Below are 27,884 nucleotides of genomic sequence, written 5' to 3'. Positions count from 1 at the left end.
AGTCGAATATTAGTTCAATAAACGAGATTACGCATCCCTTACATTCTATTTCAAAATATATTTAGTGCCCATCCATAAACTAGTTGGAATCTTTTTTGAAAATTGGGAGATTTTTTTTTTTAAATTTATGAAAGATTTTTTTTTGTTTATTGAAGAATTGTATTTGTTGAAGCATGAAAAGTAGTTTCTGTGATTCAACCATAAGATTTTTAGAGTTATTTTAACATTTTTCACGTTCTGCGAAATTTGCGTGAAATTTGGTGTTTTAAAATTGAGGTCCCCGTGAAATTTGCAAGTTTCGAGCGTGAAAAATCACTAAGCTTAATTATATAGAATGTTACTTTCACATGAATGCTTGCTTTTAATAGAATTCTAAAAATAAATCAATTTACTTGTTCAATCAACTTTAACATGTTTTGGTTGAAAAAGCTACATTTTTTTAATCAAAAATTTTTGGTAAGAGAATAACGCAATCAAATGGTTGATAATATCATGCTTGTGATAAGTTGTTGATTCCGATAATATGTTTTAACTAATTTTGGTAAACATCATTTAAGTATTCAACAGCATTCACTTCTCAGCAAATGTGGCAACAATTTTCGTTAATGTTTGTTTTGTCAACAATTCTTCAAATGTTCCATGTCACGCTTTTCAATTTAATACTAATAAAATTTACCTAATTAGTAGGGGAAATATACCCTTTTAAATCACACTAAGCCGTTCGACCAATTCTCATCACTTTTGCGGTTTTCCGCTATAAAATGAACATTTTCAGATCTATCAACAATGGAAAGTTGCTTGCTCACTTCTATTTGAGCTATTTATTACTTTGGAACAGTCAAAAACAGTTTGTGAAAGCTATAATTGAAATAATGATGCGGAAAGTGCGGATAGGCCGATAATAGAAATAGGCTGAGAAAGGCTATATTTCCGCTATAGTGATCTGTCACAGCTAAATAATCGAAATTTCGTGGCATGCAAATTACAAAACATTGGAATTTCATTTTTTTTTTTTTTGACACTTTACAGACACTTTAAAGACATTGCATGAGCTTATGAACCCAGCCTTCCCCTATCCACCACCTCACGAGTGGCACACGTCTGATAAATATCACGAAGCATTTTATGTGTTTACAATTGTACCACCGTCGGTGCCATCTGAGCCACGAGCAGGAGAGGTCCTTTGATCGTGCATTTTCCCGCTGGCGACGACCGTCAGGATCAAGTTTTAGGCAAAAGGGGTGGGATTTCGGGCGCGTGCTTTTTTCACTCCTTGCCAAAGTTTGGTACGAAAGTTAGTGGCGGGGGAGTGGTTTGGAGAGGAAACCAGGGGGAGATGAGGTAAATTTAGTGTAGGATTATTATAACGAAATGTGTACAATTTAATGATGCTGCCGGCTCTGCCGAGGACATAAAAGTGTTTGTGTTCTTATATGAGGGGAAAACCGTGGATTTCCATTTTCGGCACCGTGTGTCACATTCGGTAATTATATTTAATGGTGCAAAATGACACTTGTGGTTTCTCTAGCGGATGTTGTAAAGAGCGAGATAAGAGGGATTTAATTCTATAAAACGATTCTTCAAAGTTTCAGTGCTCAAATTTCAGCAAAATTTGAAAGAAAATGTTGAGGGTTGGCAATTTGATTCGTAATTAAATTAAGTCACTTTTTTTGTTAACATGTTATCAAATCCTGCCCTTCTATCTTAAAGTTTCTCAAATGTAATCTAAAATAATATTGATTTGCAACGTGCTCAACAAAAATCTAGCTTTTCCATACCGACCCGATTCCAATAGCTATTTTTCATGTCTGTTTCCTTCGTTTCCTATTGATTGCAAATAAAAATCCCAGCTCCGGGGCGTCAAGAGTGGATTTTCCCCGTTTCGAACCGTCTTCTGTTGCGTTCGTCGCTCGTTGCTATAATCATTTAAATTGAACCATTTTTCCCAATACCGTTTGCTGCCCGCCCACAACGAAGCCGGCTTTAGTTACCTTGGCGAGGTGCTGTGTATTATTTTTCCCTCCGATTTCACTCTCCGAGGAGTCTGGTGAAGTTCAACAGCTAGATTGTAGGCATCAATCTCGATATCACCCCCGCAAAGCCACGGTCGAATCTTGTGCAAACAGGGGAAAAATAATTAATTGATGAATGCAATGTCCCCTTAACGAATGCTTCCCCCGGCTAAGGCTAAGATTTCATCTGTATAAGGTAAATGGTGGAGATTACTTTGAGTTCATGGAGCATGGCTGGGAAATTGAATCACGAAGTGATCTATAACCGTCACAGATTGCATCAAGAGTTAAATTGAATGTTTTGATAGTTATTTATATCTATAAGGCTACCAGTGGTTTAAATTTGACCGCATTGTTCTACAGATTCTAAATATTAAAACAAAGTTTTACTTAAAAAACGCAATAATTTTATTTTGATTTTTTTAATGGTTCACCGATTTAGGTAGACTTGACGTAAACTAAAACTAGCCTATTTCTAGTTCTAAGCATAACACAATCGCGTACCATTCAATCAAACTCCTTCATTGAACGGAACGAATTGGTGAGTAGTGGTGACAGAAAATCTGAACACAAACCACCTCATTACATCTAATCACGTGCACTCCCGACAGAGCTGTAGGTGGCCACGGATAAGCTCGAGTCCCGAAAACTTTCCCTTATTCCCAGAAACCTCCTCGTGGAATCGCCATGGAAACTTTTGTACTCTCCTCCCTGGCTGCATTTGATCCTTTTTTTCGCCCCCGTCGTCGTCGGTCGTTTCATTTGGGAAAGTGCGCGCGCGTTCCAATAGCAGCAGCAACAACTACAATATCCAATTTGTTGGCGAGTTCCGCCGAATTCAGCGCAGAACACAACTTCACCCTCTCTCTCGACTTTCTCCCTGCAGTATGGTTGAAGGTGGAATGGGGTGGTTCAGGTTGGGTTCGTAGCTATACAGGACGCGAAGCATAACTTTGTTCTGGGGTGGTGGAGGAGATGTAGGTTTGCAGTGTTGTTTGCTTTGTATTTTTCGGATGAAGCCATGAGAGCGGAAACCGGTGTATTTCGGAAAATTTTGCTGCTGCTTCTGCAAGAAATTTCGAAACATGTAATAGCAAACATCACATTCTTAATCATTAAACATATTTCCTGCTTTTGCGCTAGATTGTTGTTTTTGCTCACCAACATTACGGATAAAAAATACCTACAGATTTGTATTTTTTTTTTAATTTAAAAAGTAATTAAATACCAGTTCAACTAAAAATTTTATCATTAACACCTAAACTCCCAAGATCGAGCAAAAGGGGGATTTTTTTCTTGAGCTAGGGAGTTCAGGATTTAAAATGGTCATAAGTTGTATAACAAACTCGACAATAATAGTATCTTTAGAGCGTCAAATTTCCCGTTCCGAGAAAAAATATATTTCTCGTTTCCCGGGATATTTGTTATTTCCCGGGAATTCCCGAAATTCAAGCGGAAGTATACATTTTCAATACTTTTCAGTACATTTTTTACAAAAAAATAATGAAAGAACTCAATATTTTTTTACTAAATTCAGTTTACTCCTTTTATTGAACTTATCAGTTTGTCTGAAAATTTCATGTCAATATATTAATTTCTGAAGCAATCACAACTGGGAATAGTTCATCTGTTGGGAATAAAAATTACGATATTATGGAAAGAAAATAAACTATTAAAACTTTAAAACTACTTCGTATGGCATAAAAGGTGCTCGAAAAAGGCAAACATATTTCAAAAACTCGTGCAAAATATTTGAAAACTTGGAGTTGTAATTACATAAAAAGTGTATTTCAAGTAAAAAGCAGATTTTTTAGGAATATTCAATTCTTATCTATTTCTCATGGGCTCGAACCAGTAAGATTTGATCTGATAAAAATATTTGCCATGAAAACATATTTCCTGCATTTTTTTTTTTCATTTGATTTTTTTTGCCATGATAAACACAATTACTGCACTTTTTCTATTCATATCAGCGTAAAATTATTCTTTATCATATTTTCTCTAACTGATCACAGAGACAAATTTAAAAGTAATTTTATGGTTTTCTAGCATATTAATTTTACTCACTAAACACTGTGATTAAAAACTAATACGCACTTCTTAACAAAAAAATACTGATCAATATTTTTTGATATTCCGAACGAATTAAAAGACAGCTTATAAATTTAGAAAATTTAAATATTTTCTTGAAATTGAGTAAAGACGGTACAAAAAATATATTTTACGTTCTTTTTGTATTCAAATATTTCGATTCCAATGCAATGCAATCTCATTGTCATTTTCCATCAAATAAAAAAATATTTTTTCGTTGAGTTTTGCTTCAAATTGCTGACTGGGTACCAATAATTAAACCAATAATTTGATACAGAGCCTAAAAAAACATAAATAAGCTTATAAATAAACAGAAAAAAAATCAGATTTCCTCAATTTTGGTTTTCAATTTGATTGGACGGGTATTTTTATTTTTATTTTTTCACTGCAATTTTGTCGAGGGGCCTGAAAATTTTATCTCAAGAAATAAACTATGAAAAATACTTGCAACGGCCTAACTTGAGTTCTTGTGTCAATATGTAAATGTTCATGATTTTTTTTCAAATAGTTTTTTTTAACTGTTGAATTTAATGAAAAATCTGTTTTCCATGCTGTATTTCCAATTATATACAAAAGTTATCTAAAATGCATAATACAATACAAGATGTCTGTTTAAAAAAATGTACTCTTTAAGAATTCATTGATCTTTTTTATCATTTTTTCTCAATTAGGATGTTTGAAGTTAGCAAACATGTTTCTATTAAAAACATTGTTATCCGAGCATTCGTTGGTGAAGGTTGTCTGAATCAACATGACTCGTCGCGTCCCGGCGCAAAACGCCGGCAATATTGCCCTACCTGCGGCTCAAGCAGGCAAAAAAGTGGGAATTTCCAAAAGGAAGGTTGAGGCCTCAACTGATGGCCAAAACCGGGGATTTCCAAAAGGAAGGTGCTTTTGGAAGTGACATCGAACAGCAAAAAGACGAAAAAGAGCGACGGTACTGTACCGATGGATGAGGAGGAGGAGAACTCTTCATCGCACGAGGAGCAGCTTTTGAAGAACAACAAGTTTGCTGGACTGCCTGACGAGGACCAGGTAGCGGAAGCAAAAGAGAATGAAGTGAAACAGCGAAAGGAGAAACTGCCTCCTTTCTATGTGCGGCAATCAGCAGCAACGATCGACTTTCGAGCGGGACTGGTTGAACTCATCAAGTCTGGGAAAGTCCTAGGCAACATTCGTCTGTGTCAGGACGGATTTAAGGTGCTGGTGCAATCCAGGCAGCACTATCAACTGGTCAAGGATTACTTGACCGAAAACGAGGCGGAGTACTTTACCCATGATGTCGTCATGGATAAGCCGTTCAAAATCGTCGTCAGAGGTCTGTACGACATGCCAGTGGAGGAATTAGCTGCCGAGCTAAAAGTTTTGAAACTGGATGTGTTGGCCGTGCACAAAATGAGCCGACGCAACAAAGACATCAAGTACCGTGACCAGCTCTACCTGCTGCATTTGGCTAAGGGATCGACGACGCTTCCTGAGCTGAAGGCAATCCGAGCGGTTTTCAACATTATCGTGTCGTGGGAGCGATACCGACCAGTGCATCGTGACGTCACACAATGCTTCAACTGCCTGGGTTTCGGGCACGGAGGTAAGAACTGCCACCTAAAGCGTCGTTGCGCCAAATGTGGTACCGATGCGCACATCACATCCCAGTGCATCCAAGATTCGCTGGTGAAGTGCCTCAACTGCAACGGTGAGCACTCGTCAACCGACCGAAAGTGCCCCAAGAGAGCTGAGTTCGTGAAAATTCGGCAGCAAGCATCGACGAAGAATCAGCCTCAGCGTCGTAGAACTCCTCCAGCCCTGGTGGAGCAAAATTTTCCACCTCTTCAACCGCGACGCCAGGTCCCGAACTTGGCACCGTTGCCGTTGGATCCCAGGAAGAGAGCTGAGATGAATCATCCACGGCCGGGTTCCAGCCAGGAGCCGAGACCGCCACCACCGGGCTTCAGCCAGGAGCCAAGACCAACCCAAGAACCAGCAGTTGAGGAAAATGGTAATGATCTTTACACCTCAACCGAACTCCTCAATATTTTCAAACAGATGTCCGCTGCACTGCGTGGATGCAAAACCAAGACCCAGCAGATTGAAGTGCTGACCTCGTTCGTCATCCAGTATGGATCGTAGGTCCCTCAAGCTGCTGAATTGGAACGCTTGCTCCATTAGGAGGAAGAACTTAGAGCTGGTGGATTTTCTTCGCGAGAAGGAGATCGACGTAGCTGCCATCACGGAAACTCATCTGAAGCCCGGTGAAAAAGTTTATCTGCAAAACTACAAGATCGCGACGCAGCTCGACAGGACCACCTCTGGAGGAGGAGGTGTGCTTGTCGCTGTTCATCGTGATCTCAAGCCACGCCGGCTGCCACACTTTAAGCTGGACATCATCGAGGCCGTTGGAGTGGAAATTCCCACTTCGGTTGGCCCAGTACTCTTCATTGCTGCATACTGCCCACGTCAGGTGAATTCCAGAGATGGTTCAGCAGCAAAACTGAAGGGCGATATCCAGAAGCTGACACGGCGGAGCGCAAAGTACATCATCGCTGGTGACCTCAACGCGAAGCATGAAGTTTGGGGCAACAGCAGGAGGAATCGGAACGGAGTGATTCTGCACAACGATCTGCAAAACGGATACTACAACGTTGTGAGTCCGGATCGTCCAACGAGGGTGGCTCGGTCTGGGAATCACTCAATCATCGACTTCTTCATTACCAATATGGCTGAGAACGTGGCTCATCCTGAGGTGTTTGAAGAGTTGAGTTCTGATCACTATCCGGTGGTTGTGGAGGTTGGAGCTTCCGTTACTCCGCAGCGGCAACCAACCCGGAAAGATTACCACAACGTTGACTGGCAGCAGTTTCAGCAAGTGGTCGACAGCAACATCGACTATGATCAACACCCGGAAACTTCTGCTGATATTGATCGTTCGCTGGAGGTGATCCAGCAGGCTATCAACCAAGCAGAGGCTGCCAACGTTCGGGAGGTTCCTGTTAATTTTAAGGTAACTGATATTGACGTAGATACTAAACACTTGATTAGACTTAGGAATGTTTATAGGAGACAATATCAACGGACTGGGGACTATGACAAAAGATTTCAGTTAACAATTTGAACAAAATCATACAAGACCGACTTGACAATATCAGAAATCAAGAATTTTCAAAACATGTAAGCCAGCTTGGGAATTATTCAAAACCATTTTGGAAACTTTCAAAAGTTCTTAAAAACAAACCAAAGCCTATTCCTCCTCTTATTGTTGAGGATTCTCCTTTGATTACATCCGAGGAAAAGGCAAATGCACTTGGGCTTCATTTTGTTAGTTCACATAATCTTGGCGCTTCCATGACCAGCCGTAAAGAAACATCAGTTGCCAATAGTATTTCAACAATCAATGACTCTACCTTTGAATTTCCTGCAGATTCCCATGTTTCTGGTGAGGAAGTCAAAGTTGCAGTTAAACAAATGAAAAATATGAAAGCTCCAGGCTTTGATAACATTTTTAATCTAGTGTTGAAAAAACAGAGTGATCAGTTCTTTCAACATCTAGCCAATATTTTCAATAAATGTTTACAACTTGGTTACTTCCCCACGAATTGGAAACTGGGCAAAGTCATACCAATTTTGAAGCCTCAAAAAGATCCAACATCGCCAACAAGTTATCGTCCCATAAGTCTTTTGAGTAGTCTGTCCAAACTCTTTGAGAGAGTACCTCAAGGCTCTGTGCTTGGTCCATTGTTTTTTATTATATACTTAAATGATTTTTCGTTACTTCCTCTTAAAGGGGACTTGAGGCTCTTTGCAGATGATTCTTCTCTCTTTTATAATAACAAGTCTACTAACATGAATGATCTTAATTTGCGAGACGATCTAACAATAGTAATCGAATACTTTAGATTGAATAAATTAACATTGAATATTAACAAAACGAACATTATAAATATAAAAAATTCTTCACGTTCAATACCCAATAGTTTATCTCTCACCACAAGTAAATTTCCAGATTTAGAAGTAGTCTCAGACACTAAATATTTAGGTATCATTCTAGATAATCGTCTTAATTGGTCAGCACATATCAACGCTCTTATACTAAAACTTCATAAAATCACTGGTATCATCTTTAAAATAAAGCACAAGCTTCCTCAAAAAGTTCTTTTTCTCATCTATCATTCTCTATTTCATTCTATACTTTCCTATGTAACAGCTGTTTGGGGTAATGCATGTGGTCTTCTTATCAATAAACTTCAAGTAGCTCAAAATAGAATCCTAAAAATCATCTTAAATCTTCCTATTCGTAGTCACACAGTCGATTTGTATGTAAAGAATAATATTTTACCTGTCAGGGGAATATATGTGTTTCAAGTTTGTAGTTTCATTTACCTTTGCTTAAATAATAAAACCCATAGTAATACTAAATTTGTTCGTTCTAACCATCAATATGGTACAAGATATCACGATCTGTTGAATCGTCCTAACGTAACCACAGTACCTGGTGAGCGCAGTATAAATTTCAATGGAGCTCAGCTTTATAATTATTTTAACAATAGATTTGGTAAAAGTTCATCCTTAAATATCTTCAAAAATCAACTAAAGCAGTGTTTGTCCCGACCTGACATCATAGAAAAACTTCTAAAGTCCGTTAATATTTTCGCTTAATTATTTTGTTAGTTAATTCTCCGATTCATTCCCTCGTTTGTATTTGTATCCATCTTGAACACATTTATCTTGGTAGTTTTCTTTTATTTATTTTCAGCCGCTAATCGCCAGAAACCGAACTCCTTAAAAGGTCTACGCCGATGGAGTTCTGGAGCCAGCCGCATCAACTTTGTCGTTACATTTTTATTTAATTTTCAATGACATGTAATCTACTTAATTTGTATTGCACATTGAAAAGAAACAGTTTTTTCAGTTTTTTTTTCAGAAGGTCATCTATTCAAGGCTTTTGGATTTTACCAACGATAATAATATAATTTTGAACGAGCAGTTTGGCTTCCGAAAGGGACATAATACTGCTCATCAGCTCACGAGAGTAACTAAAATCATCAAGCAGAATAAGCTTGAGTCTAAATCAACTGCTATGGCTTTGTTGGATGTTGAGAAGGCTTTTGACAATGTTTGGCATGATGGTTTGATACATAAACTGTATTTGTACGGTTTTCCAATGTATCTTATCAAAATTATCCAGCACTATCTTTCGGAGAGATCGTTCAAGGTTTTTCTGAATGGGATTGCTTCTGGATTATTCAACATTGATGCTGGGGTTCCCCAAGGAAGTATTCTTGGCCCACTTCTGTACAATATTTTTACATCTGATTTGCCTACTCTTCCTGGTAATGGTGTGTTGTCACTTTTTGCTGATGACACTGCCGTTATTTATAAGGGTAAAATAACCAGATATTTAGTTGGCCGTCTTCAGAAGGGTCTTGACGTTCTTTCCGAATACTTTGGCGACTGGAAAATTCGCATAAATGCAGCCAAAACTCAAACCATCATTTTCCTCTTTCCAAATCAGCCAGATTTGTCCCAAAGGATGATGTTTTGATTAAAATGAATGATGTTTCGATACCCTGGTCAAAGGAAGTTGTCTATTTAGGTCTCATACTTGACTCGAAACTATTGTTTCGGCAGCATGTAGACAAAATATTGAACAAGTGCAGCATTCTCATCAGGTGTTTGTATCCTTTAATTAACAGAAAATCAAAGCTTTCTTTGAAAAATAAGTTAGCAGTTTACAAACAAATAATTTACCCCGTTATTGAGTATGCAGTACCTGTTTGGGAGTGTTGCGCTAGAACTCATAAATTGAAGCTCCAGCGTGTCCAAAACAAGGTACTCAAAATGGTTTTGAATGTTCCTGGCTGGACAAGATCAAGTGAGGTTCATGAATTAGCTGAAGTAAAAATGTTGGATCAGAAGATTCAAGAGAAATGTTTGAAATTCAGGGAAAAATGTGCTATTTCTGAATACCCCTTGATTCAAGGATTGGTTTAGTTTATTGTAAGTTTAAGTTAGTTTTAAGTTAGGTTATGTTTTCTTAACATTTTTTTTTTTCCTCACTGTACCTAGTGTTACAAAAATGATAAATCATATGCTTTTAAAGTTATGAAAATGAACAGTGTTTAAATCACGAAAAGCAAGCTAAAGCTGAAGAGCCACAGCTGACCACTTATTATGTAAACCAAATGTAATTATTATAAGAAAGATTCAATAAAGTATATTTAATTCAAAAAAAAAAAAAATTTCTATTAAAAGTAAAAATCGAAAAAACAGCCTACCTCCATAATTTATGAAAAAATAAAAACTTGTTCTGGATTTATAATGGAGCAATTACAGCCCAAAACAGGATTTTTTATGCATTTTTTTCTCGACCCTCTACGATTTTAATAACACTTTGTAGACATGTTATCCTAGGCTTATGTAGGGTATTTGTCCTTATTTTGGGCCTATTAAGCCGAGCGCACTTTTAATTTGATGTTTTCTCAAAGGCTGCTATAGGCAGCCTTGTTTTTATTACATGAATAAGTTGGTTTTTTAATGCTCTTGCTCTTACTTAAACACATTTTTGGCGAAAATATTTTATATTTCTGTATTTCTGAAACTATAACTTTTTTTTGTCCCTATTTTGGGGATATTGCTCCTAGCATACGACCTTCTTTGTGACCTTCTGATTGGTTGAAATCTCGAAGCACGTAGCGAACTTTTTTGACGTACAATACAGCCGCACAAATTCGGTCGACAAACATACAAAATCATTGTGATGTTTTAAGCCACAAATCAACATTAGAATGATTGATTTCACTTGCATTACGTGCATAATTAGCTTGTACATGATTTATATCATTCTTTACGAGTTATAAACATAATTAAACATTTGTTGCGTAGCCAAACAACAAGCCCGTAATATGCAAGAAAGACTGTAACTTGTGAAAAGCGCACACACACTGGAACATATATGGAGCCATTCTTCGAGATGGACGAAGTAACTTTAATCAGTTATTTTAGTGATTTGGTGGCAGTTTATTGATTGTTTTTGCAACAAGATTGTGCAACCCACCAATAAAAACATATTGCCGGTGGTTGGAGATTCGAGAGACGGCTCTCATTCGTGTGCTGAGCGATGAAAGCCGGGCGCTGAGTGTCAATAAGCGGTAAGCAAAAGTTTCGAAATTTTTCGACCTAATGGGCAACTAGCGATTTGCCAAGAAAAAAGTGAAGAGTGTTATTTTTATTGCTTTATTTCTAATTAAGATTTGGTGAAACGCTCAATTTCATTGAATTAAGTTTGGTAGACTCAAAATAGGTACAAGGCCCAAAAAAGGGACAAATACCCTATGCTACTTTTGTGTGCATGGAGCCAGTTTTACCCGATAAAGACATTTGAGAAGGGTTTTAAATATTTTTGAATTTTGTAATTTTAATATATCTGTATCTCGAAGCCGTTGCATCTATCAAAAAGTGGTCAAAGAAAAACCTAACGTGAAAAAAACACGCCACCTCTTTGAGATTTTTTGATTTTTAATTTTAAAATTCAAATTTGCAGGTGAGCCCACAATTTTTTTCGTTCATATTTTTTGTGAAAATAGCCTTAGATGTTACAAAAAGACTCACGAAAAATGCAAGTGCTCAAAACGTCAAAATTTTCAAAAACCGAATACGGGAATCGATTTTCCAGACAATTTTACATAAAAGTCTCCGTATTGACCACTATCCAATGTCCAATCCTTGTAAAGTTTCAGTGGTTTTAAAAATAAAAATGTTGAAAAAATGTTTTTTTTTGTGGTTTTTGACAATTTTTATATGACTTGATTTTTCAGTCTCGTGAATATTTTTTCCTAAAAGCTCATCCAATTTCCCATAAGATTGTGTCAAAAAAACTTAAACTTTAAAATCAAAATATCTCATAGAAGTGGCGTGTTTTTTTTTTCTTTCCGTGTATTTTTTTTTCGGTAAGCCCGTAAAATTTCCTACAAGTTTGTCTTTGACCACAACAGCTTCGAGATACAGAAATATTCAAGTTACGAAATACAAAAATTTTTAAAACACTTACGCCCTTCTGAAATGTCTTTAACGAGTGAAACTGGCTCCATATAAATAAAAATGGCTTAAATAAGCGTCGGATAGCATGTTTCAAAGTTTCATTGATATCGGAGAGGGTTCGGTACAACTGATTCCCTATTTGGCATGGCATTGTTTAATGAGCTTTTTCATTTTGTTTTTTACACCTTTTCTGTTGTATTTTTTGTCTTATTATTCATCCTTAGAAAGTGGCTTAAAAAATCAGGAGAAAAATTTGCTTTTAAAATTTATTTGAAATTTTTATTTTTCAATATTTTTTTCCCCGTTATTTTTTTTTGTGCCGTTTTTGAAGGGGGAGGCTTAAACTGCGAGAAATATTTGCAACATCCTAACGTGTTTTTGTAACTTTGCAGGGTTATGTTTATGAGTTGAAAAGTGTTCTACAAAGTTGTAGTGCAGACAAAAATAAATAAAAAATGAAATACAAAAGAAGTTTTCTTACATTCTTTACATGCTATCAGAATTCTACGAAAGTTTTAAAAAAGTGTGATAACTTTGACCATTTTTAACCAGTTTTCCGTAGTTTTCAACCCCAAAACTTAATCGTGTGTTGTTGAAAGTTTTTGATTCGGAATGTTTAGCAAAAAAATGATCAAGTGCTGATAGCAAATCTAGGAAATCTGGCAGGAAAAAATGTTCCAGTAACGTATTAAATAGGGGTGAAAAACAACAGCATTTGTTTGAAAAAATACAGAATTAATCAATTTCAATTCACTTCTGTGTGTTTCAATTTGCATCCAAATAAAAAACATCATACCAAAACTCGTAAAAAAAAATTTCATGTTTATTTTGGTTCAAAAGTTATTAAAATTATACTAAAACCTTGAATTTGGCCAGTTTTTTTTTCAGAATCTCGAACCGATAAAGGATTATCTTTATTCTGACACACATATTAAATTCTGGTATTTCCAGATTATTCTGGCAACCTGGCTTCCCTGGTTGGGTAGGTAATTTTATTTATTACAATTATATTTTCAACCCTGTTTTTGAATTTAAACTCGAGAAAAATAATTTGCATGATATCCTAAGCCGATACAACAAATGTTAAATGTGTTGTTTATGACAATTGCTCAAAAACATATAAATCAAGTCACACCGTGTCTTTCTTCCTTTTCTGTCCTTAAAACCTTCCAGGACGATCGTTCCTTCAACTCAGTTCTATTTGTTTTGCCGAAAATTAAAGAATCCGTGGCAGCACATTTCTTTCTAGACTGCCTTTTCCGACGAAAGTGAAAGCAACAAATAGATCAATGCCTGGGAAAACAAAAAGGGATGGAGGAGGGTCGTCCTTCGGGGAGCGAAAAACTAAAGCCGTCTGGATTAAGACAACACTCGATTGGAACGATTGCCCTGCTATTGATGCCCTTGGCTCGTTCGTTCTTTCCCCCCAGAGCAGCAATTATTGGAATCCTTTTCTAATTCCCGGAGTGATTGGGATCTGGACAAGTCGGGACAGACAATGTACTAGCAAGGCAACAGATACTGTCTCTTCATGCTGATTTGAGGAGTTAAATGCATTCTGGTTCCATTTGAACTTAACCTGTGTATTTATGACTGCTGGATTTTTTTTAAGATCCATTTCTACATAAGTTTAACAAAATTAGAGGTAACCCCCTAAGTAATGTTCTGAACATGTACACCAGCACGGATTAATGGAGATGTACTTACAACTTTGCCGACTCTATACAGCATGGCTGAAAAGTTTTTTCTAACAAACTTGTTCGCTCTCCTGTCACCGACAGCAGCCAAACCCGGCAGAACTGTCAACATTTGGGAGATTTCGTCGACGACTTCGCCCTCGTCGTCGGAGAAAAAGCCAAAAAAAGTCCTCCCATTTGTTCCGCATCAAGCACACTTTGCATCAAATTTCGCATCCTCCCCCGTCACTTTCACCATCACCTTCCCGGGAAAGAAGCAGTTTGTGATGTGACGGAAGCAGCAACTTTTATGCAAATTTCTTATCACACTCACATTCATTCACTCCCTCGCGAGTTGATGCGGGGGGCTTTCGTTCGTTCGTTCGCTCTCAGCGCGCGTGACATATCAGAATCAATTTGAAATGGAAATCTTGTTAGTGAGGAATTTCCGGACTTTAGGAAGAAAAAGGAAAAGTGGAACGGTTGACGGGTACAAATTTTGGGGATTTAAATGAATCGTTTGGCGTGACGGTTGCAGCTTCTTGGAAAATGAACAAAAGCTTTGTTTTAAAACTGTTTTAAGTTTCAAATTAAACAGTTATCGTATCATATTGTTTCAAACCTCTCATTTTGAATTAGTTGTTCAAAATTATTTCTTTTAAGAAGAAACATAAATGAGAAGTTTGAGCGACTTTGAGTTATAAGTTATAAATCACGTTGATGTTGAAACAAAGTGTGTAAAGCCGTCCAGCTTTACACACTTTTCTTGAAATCACTCTAAAATTTTTATTTTATTGAGATTAGAAGAAGCAGTACAGACTCGATAATTCTAAGCCTCGAATGTCTGTAAAGGGTTTTTTCAGGTGAGCAATTCTCTGAGATTTCGGTCATTCGATTTTTTTTTGTATTTTCAATCAAAATTTTTTGGTGTTTTCGGTATGCCCAAAGAAGCCATTTTGCATCATTAGTTTGTCCATATAATTTTCCATACAAATTTGGCAGCTGTCCATACAAAAATGATATAAAAGCAAAGCAATCCACTTAACGACCGCTGGGTCTTTGCTCATTCTGCAAAAAATTCGGTTCTTTTTACTTAAAAAATCAATAAATTATACTAGAAGCAAGGTTCAAAATTTGATATTATTTTTTTTTGTTACTCCCGAGTAAGTAATTTTAAATCATTTTAAAATTAGCTATTTGAATATTGTTTTAAAGAACATTCTAGAAAAGTGCTTCTCAACCGGTGAGGGGAATTTGAGCATTCTTGGGGGGGAATGAGGATGCAAAAGAAATTCAATGTCTTTTACATGTCAATTTTATATGTTTTCATATGAATCCCAAAGATTTTGATCAGTTCTTAGAAAATATTTCAAAAAGAATTATTTTTAAATCTCTGTTTTTTTCCAGTCCAACATGATAATTGTCATTATTTTGTGTTTTTGGTATCGTTTTAATCCCAGCTACTCTTTGAAAATAGTTTTGAAACATTTTTTGTGAATTTTTGATTTCATGTTATTAAAATTTTTGAGTGGGTTATGCTGGAACAATGTCAATTGAATTATTTTTTCCTATGACTCAAAACTGTAAGTTTTATTTTTATTGACAAGCAGTTCCTTCAGTAAAAAACAAATATATTTTTTATTCAAACAATAATTTATGTTTGATTGAATTCTGTCAGTCTTAATCATATAATTTTTATATGTTTTTTTCTGCTCTTTAAAATATAAAAAATCTTTTATTTTTTTATGCGAGTTCAGCTATTTGTTTTAATTCTGTTGTCTTTAGTTTGTAAGAACGAAAATTGTTCAGTTTATTTCCCAATCAAAAATTCAAAATTTTTGTACGATTTTTTTACTTATGGTTTTAAATCATAAATCTTTAATCAACATTAAATCTAAAATTATGTTATTTATTTAACAAATATAAAAGTTCAAAATGAGGGAGGGGGAATGAAGGTCTTGCAAATAAGCCAAGGGAGGAATGCAACGGAAAATGTTGAGAACCACTGTTCTAAAAGAAATGTTCCAAATAATCATTTCACGATGACTTAATGACCAAATTTTTATTAATGTTTTTGAATAATGTGTTGCAAAAACAGCGAAAATAAAATAAAACCAGCAAAAAATGTGTCATTTTTTTTAAATCAAATATGTTGAGCAATATTGTAGCAAGTACTTGTAAATTTTGTTCAAACTGACTTGTTTTGGAATACAATGTTATTCCAAAACAAGTCAGATTGAACAAAAATAAAAACTGTCCAGAAAACTAGTTGAGTTTTTAATCAATGAAATCAAAAGCTTAAAAATCAATCTCAATCTTAGGGAGAAAATATTTATCTTCAAAATTTTAACTTTATTATAGGCTTAGTGAAAATTTCACGGAGACCTCTATTTCAAAACACTCAATTTCACGCAAATTTCGCGGAATGTGAAAAATGTTAAAATAACTCTGATAACCTTATGTTTAAATCAAAGAAACTACTTTCTATGCTTCATTATGTATTATTCTTTAATAAACTAAAAAATTCTTCACTAGATTTGAACGTGACACCACAAAATTCTCCTAATTTTCAAAAAAGTTTCCACCTGGTTTATGTATAAGCCATATATAAATATATTATGAAACAAAATGTAGGGCATACGTATTCTCATTTACTGAACTGCTTTTTTAATATTCGACTAATAAAGCTAAAAAGTTTTAGCTGATTTGCTTTTGTTACATCAATTTACATTTTAATAAATTTCATATCAAAACAAGATTTGACAATCTTGTAAAGCCAAAATGAGTAAAATAATTTGAACTCTCTGTGACTTTTGAACTATTTTAACGGTTTTCATTACACTTTTCATAAACTAAATGTAAAATCAATAGACAAAAGTAATATGATTTGTATCGAAATCTAATTTTTTATTGATAATAAGAATAGAAAACAAAAAAAATGTATTTAGTTTTTTTTATTTTCACGGGAATCATTCACCCAAATAATTAAATATCGTTAAAATTAAACAGGACTCAGTAAAAAAATCAGAAATGTTTTTCGAAGATGAATTCAAAGACAAAAAATACCTTTCATATGAAATAGCAGTAAAAATTGTATAACAGCGAATGAAAATATTACTAAATTTAGTTAGTTTCTAATAACACCTGAAAAATCTTAACAATAAATTCAAATGGTTCATATCAAACTTTTCAATTGAAAACTAATAAAATTTACTTAAATAGTCTTTAGGCATGAAATATTTTTTGTGTTGCTGATGAAAAAAATGATTTGAAAAAAATGATAAACTTCACGAATTTACGAATTTCACGCCGTCCACGAAATCGTCAAAAAACACTATTCCTATATTAGTGATTAAACCAGGGTATTCTTTCGCTTAATTCTACAGTAGTTCTTAGGATTGTTTTTATTCCTATTTGAGTTTGATAAATTATTTTGAGAAAAATCGTTACAGTTTCACACAAACATAAAATTTCACGGGATTTCGCGGATTTCACGCTTGCCCTCACATTGCCTCACATTCAATTTTCAAATAATAAGAATTTCAAAATACCAAGATGGAAAAAAAAACAAAAGTTCTCTGTCCTTAAAACTAAGGAATGTTATATTAGAGGAATCCAGTTAATTCTTATTGGGTCCTAAAGCCCTAAGTCAATTTTCATGTACAACGGTATAAAACACGATTAAAAACCATTTCTGATCACTTTTTTTTATTTTAACGCAAAAAAAAATATTGACCAGACAACATATTTTCCATGGTTCAACTATGGTCCCCTTGGTACGAGCTGTCAAGTAGGACCTTTTTTTGTCAAGAAGGGCCGTGAAGTTATTTAAAAAAAAATGAATTAAAAATCCATTTTAAATCCATTGCGGTTGTTCAAAGAGTCATTGTACTCAGAAAAATAAGCTTTATCGTTGTGAACAATAATATCACAAATTTTAGCTTTATTTTAGGACCCAATTAAACGTTCAGGATTGCCCTTCATGGTCACACAGAATACAAATCACACAGATAATGTCAGCTAATGCAACAAAGGGGGGGGGGGGGGGGAGCAAGGCCATGAAGTTGGCGTCTGAGTTTGAGACTTGGGAGTTAAGCACTTTTCAAGACCCGGGGCTGAAATCGGTAAATTCTGAGAAGCCGGAGTTGGAGTCAGGGATGCCAGGCAAACAGATTTGTCTGTGTTTCACAGACTTTTGAAGTTGTATTCAGACATTTTGTGATGCACAGATAAACACAGACTTTTTAAATTGGACACAGATATACACATATTTTCCAAAAATGGAGTAAAATTTCGATTTTTGAAAGTCAGGATGGTTTTGACAACACTTCTTAAAGAATTTTTTATTTTTTTTTCAGGCTTATTAAAAAAAGAAGTTTAAAGTGACAAAATAGTACGGTGTTCATGGATACTGTTTGGAAGTGAAAACATCACTTCTCATGTAATATTTCAACGTTTAAGGTTTACTAGGGATTTACAAACCCTTATGAAACCTAAAACAGGATTTCTATCGTAAGTGCCAGTTTAGTGCAAAATTTTGATAAATATTTTTCATTTTGTTCAATGTTTTTTTCGAATCCAATCATATCCTTCAGTTTAATATAAAATCCTCTATAATACTCACAGGGATCTAAAATCCTTTAACACCAACCCCGCACCTGCTCTCATCTGACGCGTACGTCTGTCACACGTCGACCATAAAAAGCACTGACCACCACCGCCCAACTCGCAGCAGCTGTGTCCCACTGACCGTTTCGTCCACGTGATCCCCCGTCCTAAACCCTTTTTCCTCGATTTCGAGGGGCCATGATTGGGACACATAATACAATTTCTCAAATTAAACCCTATCATGCGGCAGACACGACCAGACACACAGATGATTGCGTCGAATTTCACTGACACACAAAAACAGACCGATTATGACGAAGGACGGGAATGCTTTGTGACACACACGAGCACACGTGGTTATGAGAAACGAATTAATAAAACCTTCATTCGGCAAATAAACTCCCGTGGGGACCTTCATTGACAGGACCAAAGGAGGAATGGGGTGAAGGTATCATATCTGCTGCCCTCTAAATGAAGTCGTTTTATGATGATATTTGAAGTAGCTAATGGGTTTTCGGTGTGGGTGACATTTGGTTACAACATTTAAGGTTTACCTACACGTATTTGCGTGTGTGTGTTCCAAATTTGAAGAACGTTCGCCCGAAAATATTCCCAAGCTGTTGCCGTTCAGCAACAGGATTGGTGATTTGGGAAAAGAAACGTTTTGCAGAATCAAAAATTTTCAAAATAAACTTAGATTTGATTTAAAATAATTACTCAATATCAACATTTGAAAATATCAGAACCCCTTTATTCATCCCGTTAGTGTTTTTTTTAAATATTGCACATTTATTTTAAAAAAAATGAGCTTAAAGCCACTCATCTTTCCGGATCGTTTGATAATTTATTTGTTAGTTGATAACTAGGAAGAAGTTGATAAAAAGTTGAAAAATGAAAAAAAAAAATATTCTTAAATTCGTAAGAAGTAACCAAAAGTATGACTGAGCGTATCCAACCCAAAACAAAAATTTTGTAGGTACTTTTTTTTCGACCCTCTCCGATTTCAATGAAACTTTGTAGACATGTTATCCTACGCTTATGTAAGCCATTTTTGTGTACACTCAAACCCCGATGGTTTGACTCCAACTGTTGTCAAACGAACGGGGTCATTTTTTAGTTTGACACCCCTATTACACGGAGTTCTCACATACTATCAAACGTTTGTTTTGATAGTGTGCGTAAGCTCCAAGTAAAAAGTGACAGTTCGTCACTTTTTAGTTTGACTTTGACCAACCAACGGGGTACAAACTAAAAAAGTGTCAAACGAAAAAGTGACCAACCACCGGGGGTTGAGTGTATATGCCAGTTTCACTCGATAGTGACATTTGAGAAGGGCGTAAGTGTTTTAAATATTTTTGTGTTTCGTAATCTAAATATAGCTGTATCTCGAAGCCATTGCAGCGTATCAAAAAGTTGCCAAAGACAAAATTGCAGGAAATTTGACGGGCTTTCAAAAAAAAAAAAAATACACTGAAACAAAAAAACACCCGACTTTAATAAGATTTTTTGATAACAAAGTTTAAAAGTCAAACTTAAAGGTGAGCCCACGATTTTTTTTCGATCAAATTTTTTTTTTGAAGATAACCTCAGATGCTAAAAAAAGACTCACGAAAAATGCAGGATGGATCAGCACCTAAAAAATACAAAAATCCTTTACTGAAACTTTTTTTTGAAAAGTGCTCCAAACGTCAAATTTTTAAACCCGAATACGAATTTTACATAAATTTCTCCATATTGACAACTGTCTAAAGTCCAATCCTTGTGAAGTTACAGTGGGTTTAAAAATAAAAATGTTGGAAAAAAAAAGATTTTTTGGTGATTTTTGACAATTTATTTATGACAAACTTGATTTTTCAGTGTCGTGCATATTTTTACCGGAAACTCGTCAATTTCTCATAAAATTGTCTTTGACCACATTTCAATTAGAATTATGGGTTCACAGATATAAGCTAATAGCATTACTCACAACTGAAAACAGAATATTTTTTTCAGTGTAGTTCAGTTAATGGTAGTAACCTGGATAGTAAATAAGCATAAATCATAAAAAATGAGTTATTTCGAAAAGTGGTTAAGTGGGAAATTGAACGAGCATTCCGGTACAAAAATTTACGAGACTGAAAAATAAAGTCTGTCATAAAGAAAATGACAAAAACCATAAAAAAACATATTTTCAACATTTTTATTTTTAAAACCGCTGTAACTTCACAAGGATTGGACTAAGGACAGGGGTTAATATGGAGAATTTTATGTAAAATTGTCTGGGGAATCGATTCCCGTATTTGATTTTTCAAATTTTTGACGTTCAGAGCACTTTAACAAAAAACAGTTTTAGTAAATGATTTTTGTATTTTTTTAGGTGAGTTGCTCCATCCAGCATTTTTCTAGAGTCTTTTTGTAGCATCTTAGGCTATTTTCACAAAAAAAAAAAAAAACAAAAAAATCGTGGACTAACCTTCAAATTTTACTTTTAAACTTAATTATCAAAATATCTCATAAAAGTCGCGTGTTTTTTTCTTTCAGTGTTTTTTTCGAAAAGTCCGTCAAATTCCCTCAAGTTTGTATTGGCTATTTAAAACACTTACGCCCTTCTCAAATGTCATTATCGAGTAAAACTGGGTCCATATGGGTCATTCCAGGTCAACTGAGTATACTTTTGGACTCGACCATTACCGATTTGGCCCAAACTTGGAGGGAACGTTCATCTATCAATAGTTAACAGAAATCTCAAGTTTGATGCTGATTGGACCATCCCTCTATTTGTGGCACCGCCCTCTTTAATGACGATTTTCTAAAAAACTTTGTTTTTCTTTTAATCATAACTTTGCAACTATTTCAGCAAAAGACTTTTTACAGGTTGCATTTTATAGAAAATTATCCAAGGAATTCGATAAAAATAAAATTTTAAGTCTTAAATGCCCACATATATTATATTTTAACGTTTTGAGTATTAAAAATCAGTTTTGACCGATTCCTTATGTTAATATTTGTTTTACTTTATCACCTTTGTGTTTTCCGGATAATTTTACATAAAAATCAATGTGAACCTCAAACCAAAATGAACTATTGACGAGATACAGCGATTTTACTGGAAAAACGTTCTCTCCAAGTTTGGTCCAAACCGGTGATGGTCGAGTCCAAAAGTGTACTCAGTTGACCTGGAATGACCCATATACATAAAAATTGCTTACATAAGAGTAGGTAAACATGTCTACAAAGTGTCATTGAAAAAGGAGAGGGTCCGGTACAACCGATTCCCTTTTTGACATGTAATTGCTCTGACTTAGAACTAAATTTAAAAAAAAAACATAAAAAAAACCTGGCGTTAGAAATGGCTAAGACGCATGCATGACCACATGCATCGTCGTGCCCATTTATCTCAAAACTGTTATTCAAAATCATCGTGAAATATTGCTCCTAAATTCAAATTTAACACATTCACGTAATGTGTGAAAAACCCTGCGCCGGATTTACGACGTGCACTAATGTGCAATTTACTTAGCAGTGCAGAGAAACCACATCGCTCAAAGTCGCCACCAGGTTCTGCACTGCAGGTTGCATTATGAATTGCACTCGTAAATGCCAGCCCGCAGACGTTGCAAATAATTCAAATTTAAAAATTATCCTCACACCCCCCGGCTCGGTAACAAATTTTCGGATAAGTTAAGAGAAAGAATCACTTGCTGGGGGCGACACTGAAGTTTTGCCATAGTTTTTCACTTTGGCAATTGCGTTTAGGGGAAAACCATCCATTTTCAACGGTCGCCTATTGTTGGCCGGATTTTCTGCTGATTTTTTGCTTGTTTTCTACAAAAATTATACAAAATGTATTCAAAGCTTGCAAAAAAAGCTGGTTTCCCCTATAGTACACATGACCGTGATGGGTTTTGCGCGTCGCGTTATTCGCGAAGGGTAATAAACAAAATTTATGAACCGACTTAGACGCTAGTCGCCTCTGGCGCCCTCCTGCCACTTTTCTTTTTATTTCGCCTGATGATGATGGCGTTTAGTTTGTGTACTTAATGTGTCCTCAAACCCAGCCCATCTCTCTCGAGAAGGTTGAGGATGACAAATAGTGCGCAGTGTGGTGGGATGAATCAAGTGGCCCTAGTCCACTTCTAGAAAAATGAGGCCCCCCACACAGCAGTTGGTTACTGGTGATAGATGACACTTTCCAGAAGAATTGCTTAAAACTTGTACTACCATCACAAGCGACGTCGCGTAGCGTGTAATGATCGTCATGAATATTAAGCAAGAGTTGTCGAGGAAGGACATCGGGGTAGGGTGTTCCAAAAAAAAATCGACGAGGTTCTGGGTGACCACCGCCTTCTTGTTTCTTGTTTCTTGTTTCTTGTTTCTTGTTTCTTGTTTCTTGTTTCTTGTTTCTTGTTTCTTGTTTCTTGTTTCTTGTTTCTTGTTTCTTGTTTCTTGTTTCTTGTTTCTTGTTTCTTGTTTCTTGTTTCTTGTTTCTTGTTTCTTGTTTCTTGTTTCTTGTTTCTTGTTTCTTGTTTCTTGTTTCTTGTTTCTTGTTTCTTGTTTCTTGTTTCTTGTTTCTTGTTTCTTGTTTCTTGTTTCTTGTTTCTTGTTTCTTGTTTCTTGTTTCTTGTTTCTTGTTTCTTGTTTCTTGTTTCTTGTTTCTTGTTTCTTGTTTCTTGTTTCTTGTTTCTTGTTTCTTGTTTCTTGTTTCTTGTTTCTTGTTTCAGGAGCGGCCGTGGCTTACTGGTTACGGTGTTCGCTTTGTAGGCGAATGGTTCTGGGTTCGATGCCCATCTGCTCCCAACGAGAAAGTTAAGAACACATGAATTTGAAATGATAAATATGAACGAAAAATCAAAGTCGCTCGAGGCGGGGTTCGATCCCCCGTCCTTTGGATTGGTAAGCAAACATGCTAACCACTAGGCCATGACGACTTGGTGAGCATGGACTGGAATTAGGAATACTGTTACAGAGAGCGAGTTGTGGCGCTTTAACCACGGCAAATAGTGTCCAGGGCATTCGTGGAAATACAATGTCCCATCCCAGAGGGTCCCGGAGTACCAAACCTTCTTAGCATGGTGCTCCCAACGAATACAACCAAATCTCGGAGCGTATGGTGGTGTGTCCCCACGCTTCTTCCTCCCCTGTCGATTCAGAATTGTGTTGTTGTTCGAACACTCAGTGCTCAAACTCAACCCAATTACGGATCATCTCCGCGATACGGCTTTACGCAGTAGGCCTGGCCGCTTTAACACTTGTGATGTTTCAATGCATTTGATGCAATGGCGCACTGCAAATGTTAATAAATGACAAGAAGAGTGCTAGGCGTCATCTAACCTAAGGCACTCTCCAGGATCCCTTCGAAAGATTGGCTGCGCTAGGGTCTGATTAGATTAGATTAGATCTTGTTTCTTGTTTCTTGTTTCTTGTTTCTTGTTTCTTGTTTCTTGTTTCTTGTTTCTTGTTTCTTGTTTCTTGTTTCTTGTTTCTTGTTTCTTGTTTCTTGTTTCTTGTTTCTTGTTTCTTGTTTCTTGTTTCTTGTTTCTTGTTTCTTGTTTCTTGTTTCTTGTTTCTTGTTTCTTGTTTCTTGTTTCTTGTTTCTTGTTTCTTGTTTCTTGTTTCTTGTTTCTTGTTTCTTGTTTCTTGTTTCTTGTTTCTTGTTTCTTGTTTCTTGTTTCTTGTTTCTTGTTTCTTGTTTCTTGTTTCTTGTTTCTTGTTTCTTGTTTCTTGTTTCTTGTTTCTTGTTTCTTGTTTCTTGTTATGCCAAATATTGCAAATGTTTTCCAATTTTTATGCTTTAATTATTTTATTTTATTTTATTTTTTGGAAATATTTCGTGCCACCCTAGCCATCTTCTCTCGAAACCGTTAGTCACAGCCGTAAAGTGGGCCCTTTAATCCTAATTCATGAATCAGAACGAACGATACTCTCCCTCCCTCTCTGAAGTATCTAAGCCAAATCCGATAAGAGCGCTCAAGAGCGGCATTAAAAAGCAGTTTAAAAGTTGTAGCATTAATTTTGAATCGTCTCAAAGCTCATCCTGGGACGATTTTCCACGCCGGGAATGGCTTCGATATAGTTTCCGGTCTCGATTCGCCTTTGTCGGCACTTCCGGAGTTGTTCGGCGGAGCGACCAGATAACAAGTTTTGGACGACGTCTTGGCGTCACGCGCGACAACGCCAAGAACCGTCGATGTCCTGCTCTCAATTGAGCTGTAAAGTGAAGGAAGAGGATCTTGACGCTTTCTATTGATTTTTCTTCTTTTGGAACCAGCTAGCAACAGACTTCCTGTCAACGGTTCGAAGATTGCCGACTCCAGCTTCCTCGATTTACCTCTATAAATTTTTAATACGGGATTTTATTGAATTTGGAGAACTGTCAGCTGCTTAAAGCTCACAGTTGGCTGATTTAAAATTCAATCCACTTTCTTTGGGAAATGGATTTTTGTCTAGGTTTCCTAACTTTAGTTTCAAACGTGAATTGGTTTAAGGATTTGCAATTCCTGGTACAACATATGAGTAAAACCGTAGCAAAACTTTGTTTATTTTCAAGCCATCTCTAAACCATCCCCACTACTCCCCCTTCATACAGGCAGCAATGTCGGCGCCCAACTCACACCGGTCGTCATTCTCCGTCCCGTCACAGCGGTCCGCTATCGCGCGAACGGCGTTCAGCATATTTTGGTCATCCTTGAAGTGAGTTTCCGCAATCTCCAGGAATCGTTCCGTGTCGAACCGCTGCCCATCGGAAGTGCCCATTTTTTCGAAGATGCAAGCATAAAAGCACTTTCGCGTGCGTGTTTCCGGAAATTGAAGCTGGTTCATGGCATCCGCATCCGCCTGAGATGCACCTTCCTGCTCCATGCAATCTCGTTTCATGTCATCTATTCCCTGAATAAGAATTAATTTGTTTGAATAATAAAATTTAAAATTTCATTGAAAAGCTAACCCCACAATAAGCAGAAGAAATCATTGCCAAAATTATTGAAACACAAAAATAATTCATTTTGAACGCAATTTCAAACTATTTGATGCTTTTGAATGTCTAATCTTGAATGTTAGGTTTTGTACAAAACCACGATATTTATACTTTTTTACCTCAAAGTAATTATTTAAATCTGATAAATCAAAACAGAAGGGTGGGTTCAATGATTACAGTAATTAAAGTTATAATCACATAGAGACAAATACAACTGTGACTATGGCTCTGATTCTACAGTGGGTACCATGCAAATGATGTTTGATTTTTAAAGCACGTGATTTGTAACGTGCTTAAAGTGTAGTGCAATGCACAGTGATCAAAGTCGAAAAATTAAGTGTTTTTGAAGTCATTAAACAACACATAAATAAAAAAAACTGCACACCTTTTCAATACAAGTGCTGAAAACTAAAACTTTATGCCTCCCATTTGAGTGCTAAAAAGTCAAAGTTTTCAGCTCTAGTTTCGAAAAGTATTACTTTTCGATTCTATCAGATATTTTTCTTAAACAAAAGTTGATTTTATCATTCGAGATTAACATGACACAATGGAATAGCAAAAAGCAAATTGAATAAAAATTTTAAAATAAATTTGTGAAACAAATTAAGAGCGAGTTTTTCACCAATGTGTAACAGGTCGTATCGAGTTGCTCCGATTTGGATGAAACTTTCAGCGTTTGTTTGTCTATACATGAGATGAACTCATGCCAAATATGAGCCCTCTACGACAAAGGGAAGTGGGGTAAAACGGGTTTTGAAGTTTGAGTTCGAAAAAACATTAAAAATCTTAAAACTGCTCGCATTTCCGTGAAACTTCTTCAATTCCAACTCTCTTAGATGCATTCAAAAGGTCTTTCGAAGCACTTCAAAATGTGCCATAGACATCCAGGATTGGTTTGACTTTTTCTCATAGCTTTTGCAAATTACTGTTAAATATGGATTTTTTTAAAACCTTAATATCTTTTTCCAACAGCCTCCAACACCCATACTCCTATAGGTCAAAAGATAGGTAATTTCATGGAATATAAGCCTACGGTAATAACTTTTTGGCCAATCGCAGTTTTTCTCATAGTTTTTCGATTTTGCTATAACAAACATTTTACAACGTTAGTTTTTGCCCTGTAGGCCGTCATAGCGGCACTTTTTGGTCTCAATTTTGTCATATTCGGAATCCTCGGAAAATTTCACGTAAGTTAGAAGTATTGGAGTTGTAAATTTGATTGAGAAAAATGCCATTTAAAATGAATTAAAATATTTTTTAACATTTTGTCGTATTAGGGGTATAACAGATATTCGCCTACTTAATGTGGCATTTGACGTTTTGATCACAAGGTGAATAAGAACTTTTTCTTTTTTCGAAAATGTTTTATTTAATTATTTTTGAAATCAAATTTACGACTCCAATACTTCTGAATTACGTGAAATTGTCCGAGGATTCCGAATATGACAAAATTGAGACCAATATGTGCCGCTATGACGGCCTACAGGGCAAAAACTAACGTTGTAAAATGTTTGTTATAGAAAAATCGAAAAACTATGAGAAAAACTGCGATTGGCCAAAAAGTTATTACCGTAGGCTTATATTTCATGAAATTACCTATCTTTTGACCTACAGGAGTATGGGTGTTGGAGGCTGTTGGAAAAAGATATTAAGGTTTTAAAAAAATCCATATTTAACAGTAATTTGCAAAAGCTATGAGAAAAAGTCAAACCAATCCTGGAAGTCTATGGCACATTTTGAAGTGCTTCAAAAAACCTTTCGAATGCATCTAAGAGAGTTGGAATTGAAGAAGTTTCACGGAAATGCGAGCAATTTTAAGATTTTTAATGCTTTTTCGAACTCAAACTTCAAAGCCCGTTTTACCCCACTTCCCTTTGTCGTAGAGGGCTCATATTTGGCATGAGTTCATCTCATGTACAGACAAACAAACGCTGAAAGTTTCATCCAAATCGGAGCACCTCGATACGACCTCTAGAACAAACCGAGCAATATTTACAAATACTGCCTCTTAAATAACAGTCTTGAAAAAACACTAATTATAGCATTGGAAATAAATAAAATATTTTGCATTCAAGTTTCTCTATCAAGCTTCTCTACAGATTCATGCAAAATCTTAAAGTAAAAAAAATGTTCTGTTTTAGATTTTTCCCAAGAAAGTCATTCCCGTTGACTTTCTAATTGATAAATTGTGTTTTGGGCAATAAAATTTGATTGTTCTTTTTCGAATCCCCCCGTGTACCACGGTTGTATGGCAACGGCAGCAGCAGCAGAAGCCATCACTGAGAGCGATATCTTGACACGCAATTTGTATCGGAAAGCGAAAGTGGGCAGGCCGTATTTGGTTTTCCTAAAAGAAGGGTGAAATGAGACTTGAAAAATATACTTTTTGTCTCTTGTATTTAAATTTAAAATAACTAAATTTGTAAAGGAAAATAGCCGAAAAAGACGTTCGGATCCCATTTTACCCCCCGACTTTAACTAGACGACGAAGAACCCAGCCCTTTCTTCCCACTT

General features: G+C 35.8%; 2 protein-coding genes across 12 annotated transcripts in view; both read right to left on the bottom strand.

Annotated features, from left to right (window-relative positions):
- The window catches only part of LOC6040300 (protein winged eye), a 408,769-nt gene that overhangs the window by 260,171 nt on the left and 120,714 nt on the right, over window positions 1-27,884 (bottom strand). The window lies entirely within an intron of this gene.
- LOC6040317 (general odorant-binding protein 28a) lies at window positions 24,912-25,435 on the bottom strand. Its single transcript, XM_001849676.2, has 2 exons — window positions 25,341-25,435; window positions 24,912-25,282 (listed from the first exon to the last, which is right to left on the bottom strand). Exons 1-2 carry the CDS (start codon window positions 25,395-25,397, stop codon window positions 24,965-24,967), a joined length of 375 nt encoding a protein of 124 aa, XP_001849728.2. The 5' UTR covers window positions 25,398-25,435; the 3' UTR covers window positions 24,912-24,964.

Source organism: Culex quinquefasciatus, chromosome 3, assembly GCF_015732765.1.
Source record: "Culex quinquefasciatus strain JHB chromosome 3, VPISU_Cqui_1.0_pri_paternal, whole genome shotgun sequence".
NCBI classification, from domain to species: Eukaryota; Metazoa; Arthropoda; class Insecta; order Diptera; family Culicidae; genus Culex; species Culex quinquefasciatus.
Note: the sequence above shows the minus strand (reverse complement) of the source record. Positions and strands in the feature narration are given on the sequence as shown.